This window comes from Myotis davidii, unplaced genomic scaffold, assembly GCF_000327345.1.
Source record: "Myotis davidii unplaced genomic scaffold, ASM32734v1 scaffold6, whole genome shotgun sequence".
Classification (NCBI taxonomy): domain Eukaryota; kingdom Metazoa; phylum Chordata; class Mammalia; order Chiroptera; family Vespertilionidae; genus Myotis; species Myotis davidii.
In genome coordinates this window covers 10,701,979-10,710,511 of record NW_006383011.1, presented here as the reverse complement: position 1 = coordinate 10,710,511, position 8,533 = coordinate 10,701,979, and the positions used below count along the sequence as shown (strand labels likewise).

At 35.6% G+C, this 8,533-nt stretch overlaps 1 protein-coding gene across 2 annotated transcripts in view; it reads right to left on the bottom strand.

Moving 5' to 3' along the window:
* PSME4 (proteasome activator subunit 4) overlaps window positions 1–7,777 on the bottom strand; it is a 75,994-nt gene extending 68,217 nt beyond the window's left edge. The window contains exons 1-2 of one of the 2 annotated variants that reach the window (XM_006778601.2): window positions 7,630–7,777; window positions 6,693–6,809 (exon numbers count right to left, since the gene is read on the bottom strand). In XM_006778601.2, coding sequence (XP_006778664.1) covers window positions 6,693–6,809; window positions 7,630–7,670 — 158 coding nt within the window. In that variant the 5' untranslated portion in view covers window positions 7,671–7,777. The remainder of the gene's footprint in view (window positions 1–6,692; window positions 6,810–7,629) is intronic. The other variant, XM_015557867.1, reaches the window with a different exon arrangement.
* Between the last annotated feature and the right edge of the window lie 756 nt (window positions 7,778–8,533).

Sequence of the window (8,533 nt, the reverse complement as noted above, 5' to 3'; positions counted from 1 at the left end):
CTCTGTCAGAGGCGTCAGGCCTGGGCAAGGGGCCGATCCTGCGATTGGAGGGTGATGGGGGTCAACGCCTGAGGGCTCCCAGTATGTGAGAGGGGGCAGGCTGGGCTGAGGGACACTCCTCCCCCACCCCCCCACCCAGTGCACGAATTTCGTGCACCGGGCCCCTAGTTTTTTAAATAAAAAACAAATCTAATATTGCTTAGTAAATCAACAAGTAGTCATTTTTCACAGCCAATTCACAGAAATTGGGGTCAAGATAATTTTACCATAACAAATGTATATAGCCGAAACCGGTTTGGCTCAGTGGATAGAGCGTCGGCCTGCGGACTGAAAGGTCCCAGGTTCGATTCCGGTCAAGGGCATGTACCTGGGTTGCGGACATATCCCCAGTGGGGGATATGCAGGAGGCGGCTGGTCGATGTTTCTCTCTCATCGATGTTTCTGACTCTCAGTCTCTCTCCCTTCCTCTCTGTGACAAATCAATAAAATACATTTAAAAAAAACACAAAAAAACCAAATGTATATAAATAAAGTGTAACATCATCACTGAAGATGTAGCATTAACATTGATTTTCTAATATAATCACTTTTTTTAAAAGTATGCCTCTATGCCAAGTGTTAAGAAATTGTCTGACCCTGGCTGGTATGACACCAGAGCACCGAAAAGTTGCTAGTTCTGCTCCAGGTCAGGACAAATGCCTGGGCTGCGGGCTTCATCCCAGGGAGCGAACAGGAAGCAGCTGATCAATGTCTCACTCTCACATCGATGTTTCTCTCTCTCTTTAAAAATCAATATTTTAAAAAAATCTTAAAAACAAACACCTAGCTTTAAAAAAAAAAAAAAAAGTTGCCCTAATCCTGACCACTTGTGTAAAAAGAGCATGCAAAACTGCTGTGACAGCAAGTCTAATCAATGTGAACAAAATAGTTTTTAAAATTGCTTAAAAAAAAACAAAAGTTTCCAAGAAGAGATCATTGCAGCATAGACAACTTTTCATTTTTAAAAAAAAATTGATTTTAGAGACAGACAGAGAAGGGGAATGGGGAGAGAGACACATTGATTTGTTCCACATATTTATGCATTCATTGGTTGACTCTTGTGTGTGTCCTGACAGGGGACTGAATCCACAACCTTGGCATATTGGGACGCTGCTCTAACTAACTGAGCTACCCAGCCAGGGCCACAGAGACAACTTTTAGAAGAAACATGATTATAGTCATTAATAAAAACCAACCACCTAGTCACTAATTTCCAATAAAAGTTAAAGTAGAACTTGTTTAAAAGCACATAAAATGATCCTCAAATACTGTGTTAAAAATCATTGTATCTGAAATCAATAAAAATATATTTTAAAGAAATCATTGTAAATACCATATTAATAATCATTGGTTATTAACAAAACTGGAAACTATTTTAAATTTCAACAGATCCTCAAAGAAATTACTTGTAGCTAGAAATCCATCTGCGCTAGAAATCCATCTGTGGTTACTACCAGTAACTTAATTTTAGACGTATGGCCACATGTATCAAACTCCCAACAGAGGTTAAGAACATGTTATTGCCATGTGTTGAAAGGGGATCAAAAGATTTAATTGTGTCTTAAAAATAAGAGCACCAATTCAAATGCCATGAAGAACAATTACCAGAAAAGGTAAACATATAATATCTCCAGAGGCAAAATAATATGAAAAATGATTTAATCCCGTTAGAAGAATACACCTAAAAGAAAAATAGATATACCTAAAAAAAAATATTTTTAAAAAGTAAAATGAGTTATACAGGCCCAAACTACTCATGATTCAAACATGTAAACCTTTAACACCAAACAAGTCTGAAAACTGGTAGTGATAAGACTAAATAAACAAATGTACATACATAATTCAAATATAAATTGCTCATGCCCATTCTGTAAAAACTAATCTATGCATAATCCCCCTCACAGTTTGTTAGTAGCAATACCCTTCCTTAGTGTGCTGCCTACATTTGTAACTCCCAATATGCTACTCCAATTAAGCATATGGAACTTCGTTTTGTGAAATAAAACCATGCCAATTAAGATTCAAATGCTTCTTTTATGAAATAAATAAGAAGCAATTCTTATGTTGCACATATAAGTTCACAACTACCTAGCTCTTTTCCAATATTGATCTTTCTACTGTATAAAAAACATCTACATTGTTTCTCCAGTAGAAAGTACAAACAGATGAGTGTGAAGAGTCTTTGCCCCTGAAGCAAAAGACAGAAAGACAGGAGGAGGAAGGGAGAGAGGGAGAGGACGATAAGGGAAAAGAAGAAGGGAAAGGAGAAATTTAATAATCCTTGCTCCAAACAATAAAACTCGTTTAAAAGCGTGTTGCCATACATTGTCCTCTAAAGCAGTGGTTTCAATGATAAACACATTAGGCACATGAGTTTAAGACCTGAAACACAAACTGTTGGGGAGAGATCAACCAAAGGACTTACATGCAAGCATATAGGCCTAACCAATGGACACAGGCAACAGGGGGGTAAAGGGGGTAACATGGGGATAAGGACACATATGTAATAACTTAATCACTAAGAAAATTTTAAAAAAAGACAAACTCTTAACAAGTGAAGCACCTTTCACTTTTGATTATAAAAACAGTATTCTAAAATTAGTAAGAACACATGCAGCCAGCTGACAAAATTGTTTCAAAATGTGTCAGAACACACCTAAGATGAAAATACTCAAAATACCAATTTCAAAAGTATGCCGTATTAAAGGGCCCTTTAAGGAATTTTCTGTAATAAAGTGTTTGTAAACTCATAATTTTATTTCTTGACTATAAACACTTGCTATACTAGTGTGCTAAATATAATCTTATTTAGAAAAATACATTTTTTAAATGTTTTAAATGATTCTCCCTTAGAAATTCAGTAGACAGAGGAACAGAAAGCAAAAGTACTATCATATAACTTCTCCACTGTTCTCTATGTAACCTTTCTGTTTAAAGAACCAGGGCTACCAGGTTCCTCTGATTTTAAAATCAAGGCTAAGTGTGGCCCTAGCTGGGCATCTCAGTTGGTTAGACTTGAGCATTGTCCTGATATACCTACCAAGGCTGAGGGTTTGATCCCCAGTCAGGGCACATACAACAATCAACCACCCAGTATTCTTTCTGACCCCTTCAAATTGGAACACATTACCATTTTAAAAAGGGGATGCAGCAATACAGCTCCATTTCACAACATGTGCTGTTTAGTGGAAGTTCACATCCTTGTGTGTGAGCAGTCCAAGCCACTGGACCAATATGGTTCATTCATCTGCCTACAGCATCAATTTTAGCCAAGAGACATATAGGGAAGAATTTTTACTTAAGGAAACATTACCTAATCAGCCCAACACAGGGAAAAAACACATAATGATTTGGATACTAGAAGACCAGTGTCTTAGAGATTTAAAAACAGGAAAAGAGAAAGCAAAGAGTGCTGGACCAGTGATAAGAAAAGAGGAGGGACTGATTAATGAAGCAGAAAACTTTTGATTGTCTGTATAGAAGATAAGAGGTAGCAAACCCAGGCCCTTTAACCATATAAAGGGAGCATCTGGGAAATGCATGGGGCATTTTTAGTTATCATGATTATTGGGGCAGAACCCAAGTATAGTAGATACCCTGCAATTCATGGAATAGCCAGACACAACAAAAAATTGGTGCAAGACCTTCAAATGTCCTACCTAAACATTCACTGCTTTAAACATTTAGTATTTTTTGTATAGTTCTAATGAACACTGATTCTTCTGGGAATACAACCAATGTAAACTGAACAAGGCTGTAATACTTTGTTTTGTTGAAAATTTTATAAGGGGTTATTCATTATTCCGGAAGGAAGGAAGGAAGGAAGGAAGGAAGGAAGGAAGGAAGGAAGGAAGGAAGGAAGGAAACATCACACAACACCACACCACCACGGCAATTCCAATTGCACAACTGTAACATCTGATTTGTCAATACCATTGCTGTTGCATACAAATATGTAACTAAGATTGTTTTAACAGTGTTAGAATAAAGTATCATTACCTTGGCAATTAGCAGACACATAAAACACAAGGATGTAGAACTTCATTGATAATTTTTGTTAAAATGCTGTAAATTATTGTAAACCTTTTTCATATGGCACAAAGGGCAATTTATCTTGTGAAAAGTATATATTGACATTATTTATTCATTTTGGCATTGCTTGTTAGTTTTCAATCTTACTCTGATATTCTCCCCAGAAGTCTACTGCATAAATTCTTTCTGCCTTCACATATTAATGTTTCTTTTACCAATTCATCCTTTGCCTCTAATTCCTCACATGTAGAAATGGTTAAAAACACTGTTTCCTGACACAAAATAACTACACCAACATCATTACATAAAAATTATGACACTATGTTACAAATAAGGCCAGCAGATCCGTGAGAATATGAACTTCCTTTTTTCTCAGTTCAGTAGCCTGAAATTAAAGTTATTTCCCTTTCTCTACCATCATACTTAATTAAATCTTATGTTATTCTTTATTCTGGCACTAGCTTTTATTTTAATGTCCACGCATAATGCTATTCTTTCAAGTTCTTGTACTTCTTATACAGAACACTGTATGTTCTAACCTTTTTTCTTTTAAATCCACTTACTCATCATAAGTAGATGCAAAATCTGAATACCATACTGTGTCTTTTATTGTAATAATCTGCATGTTTCAAGCATACAGGTGGGGCAAAAGTAGGCTTACAATTTTGAGTATATGAAAGAGAGCATATTTTTTGTATTACTATTAATTATTGTATTATTTTCCATACAAACAACTGAAAACCTACTTTTGCCAACCCTACATTGTTTTCATAATAAATGACTTTCCTATTATTTCTCTTCTGTGATGAAGACATTTATATTTATGTCACTTGAGTGTAGATAATGAGAATAGATAGGTTATACTACCTACAAATTTCATTTAAAATAGTTAACTACAAAATAGAAAAGGGGATGCTGAGCCTGTTAGAGTTGAGAATCACTGCTTTAAACAAAGCGACAATTTCAGCAGAGACAAATGTTTCTTTAAAACACCAAGAAGAGCCATGGTAAAACTTGTAAGAGATTTCCACAGGGGCAAGGATGATATGAAGCTTCAGGAAAAGGCGCGGTAATAAGCACAGGGAGGAACTATAAGCACTGACTGACACTTAGTGATAAGCTCTAACAAAACTTCCAGGAAAAGAGCTGGTATTACTTGAAGAGGAAAGAGGAAAGCCACACAGGACCTGGAAGGAAGTGGCTGCCTTTGCAAAGGTACAACTGCCAGGGCAAAAAGTGTGAAACTTAGTTATGAAGAAGCAAGGAAATAACATATTAAAGAAGAAGAAGTTGTCTTAATTTACCAAAGATTTTCAGAGGCAACCCAAAAGAATCAGTCAGGAAATTCTCAGAAAGACAGCTGATTTTGAACACAGTTTAAAGGTCCCTGAAATCTATGAAATGGTGATTCTAGTACAAACTTCAATGGGCTTGTGTTTTAAATATACCCAATCCAGTCTATGGCATGCTCCTTCAACAAAACTCCTAAGGAATCTTTACAACACGGCTTTTATGTTAAACTTTGGGTTTTCATATTATTTATACAAACATTTGAACATTATGCCATTTAGTTTCATGATAAATTTTCTAGTTTTATGACTGAAAAATGGGTTTCCTTGTTTTAATACATGAAATCTTCAGGAAATAAATGACTTCTAACCACTCTATTTGTGATCACTCTCCAAAATCCAATTAGGGCCTAAATTCAGGATCAACTATGGTCATTTTCTTTTTTACTCTTTCCATTTACATCATTTTACTACTTACTTACCTATTACCCAAAAGCTCTTAAAATCTGCCATCTGCCATGATTTAAAAAAAATTCTACAAAAAAGACTGCTCACTTAAGTGAAGCCTGAGGATTCATCATAGATTAAATGAACTGAACTGGGGAGGCTACGAGAAGTAATGAGATAATGTCAACATGTTTCGGATCGAGAGTGAAACCACAGAAATCAATCATTAAAGGAGACTGATCATTAAAGAATTTTTAAAAGCGAAAAAGGAAAATAACTAAAAGAGCAGTTAATTCAGAATAAAATATAAAACATACCAAAATGAGAGATCTGGAAGAGTCATGATGCATGTTCAAGCAGTCATAATCAGCCAGTGATTTATAAGCTTAGTATGTCTAAGCACTAGTAGAAAATAACATAAACTAGGGACTGTACATTGAATAGTTTGTGCTCTCAGAAAAGTCAAACACTAAAATTGACGCTTCTTCTACTAGGTGGGTATGGCCCCTGGAATATGCAAAGCTCCTCTTCTTAAGGCATTCGTTGTACTTGAAGAATTAAAACACATGTGGATGTTTTGTGAAGAATGCCAAATATGTACTACTTTCAATGACAAGACAATAGATTTTCAAACAAAATCTCTTACTTTCTTTGGCCATTATGGTGATGTTAGCTGTTAGAAATATTTTGGCAGAAAATTCTTAAGTACAGCTTCAGATATAGTTTAAAGAGGGCAAAAATTAATTTAGGAGTTAAGTTACATGGAATTGAGTATATTAAAATGTACATTTGCTAGCTTATCTCAACCCAGTATTTCTCAACTAAGATCAAATCCCTAAAAGCCCCCAATGCTCCCAAAGAAGTTCTTTAAATGGAAATACTTACTTAGGAAACCAATTTAATCCTAGGTGCTCTGTCTTGGAATACAATATTCTTTCCACCATGTCATAAAGTGGTCTCCAAGGTAACTCCAAATCATCTCTTGAAAGAAGTTCCTTTTTCCTAATTAGGAAAGGTAAACACATATATATGGATGTGTGCAAAGGTGTATATTACACATACTACTCAGGGAGGACAACTATTAAATGCTGCTGTCATCACAGTGGGTTTTGCTTTTCCTTATCCAGTGCAATTCCCTGGCAGAATATAATATAATAGGGAGTAAGAAGAGCAATGCACCAAATTCTTGCTGCTGCTCAAACCTCAAAGAGCAATTGGTAAAAGAGGGCATATACATTGTGCCACCATCACTATAGGTGAATTTCATATTTTCCCACACTATTTGTCTTCACTTAAAGTTTCCAGCATTGTGATTGGTACCCTGGGATAAGCAGAAGAATAAATGATCCCTATATTCTCAAGGATCTCAAAACCTATATAAGAAAAGATAATTAGTATAAATAAAATAATCATACAACACAGAGTTCAATGTGTGTTAGAGAAAAGAAAGCTTCATGGAGGAGATGGAATTTTAATTAAAAGGTTAATTAACACATGATTTAAACTTATAAAGTTCTCGCCCTAGCCTGTTTGGCTCAGTGGATAGAGCACTGGCCTACGGACTGAAGGGTCCCAGGTTACTTCGGTCCCAGGTTAGATTCCGGCCAAGGGCACATGCCTGGGTTGCGAGCTCAATCCCCAGTAGGGGGCGTGCAGAAGGCAGCTGATCAGTGATTCTCTCATCATTGATGTTTCTATCTCTCTCTCCCCCTCCCTTCCTCTCTGAAATCAATAAAAACATATTTAATAAATAAGTGAACTTATAAAGTTCTCATTCCCTAAAATCTTGAAAAAATCCAAAATCATAGGAAAATTGACTTACTTTAACAAGTTGATCAAGAGACGGGCAAATCCCTGCATCATGCTGATTTCCAGTTTTGGAATTGATACCAGCTCATACAATAACTTGACAAAAAGAACATGATCTTCTTTGCTAAATTTTCTCCCATAAAGTCGAATATATCTGCAAGAGAAAAAAAAATCAATATAGCCTTTAAAATTAGGTACGGTGACACATCCATGTTCCTTGCAGCAGTATTCACAACCACCATGAGGAAGCTACATAAATATCCATCAACGAATAAATGAATTTAAAAATGTAGCATGCATACACAACAAAATATTTTTCAGCCTTTAAAAAGAAGGAAATTCTGACATATGCTACAACATAGATGAGTCTTGAGGACATTATGCTAAAAAGTGAAATAAGCCCATCATAAATATAAATACTACAGGAGTCTACCTATATGCAGTATTTAAAATAACCAAAATCATAGAAACAAAGTAGAATCATGGTTGCCAGGGATAGGGATGAAAGGGAAAACAGGGAGTTATTCAATGGGTACACAGTTTGAGTCACGCAAGATGAAATAGTTCTAGAGATCCACTGTATAACAATGTACATATTGTTAACAATACTGTACTGCACACTTAAAAATTGTTAAGATAGTAAATGTATACTTCTTGCCACAAAACTATGTACTGTAACAGTATTCTAGATGTATTTGATGTTAATCATTTTATATCCACTAATTGTTATGAGGAAAAGAATTATTCTGTATTTTCATTAAGATTGCCAAATACGTATTTTTTTACCAAAAGGCTTCAAGTCTCATCAACATTTAATAATCAATGAAAAACATGGTTGTTGACTGGCTATCATCAACAAATCAACAAACGACAAGTGCTGGAGAGGATGTGGAGAAAAAGGAACACTTGTGCACTGC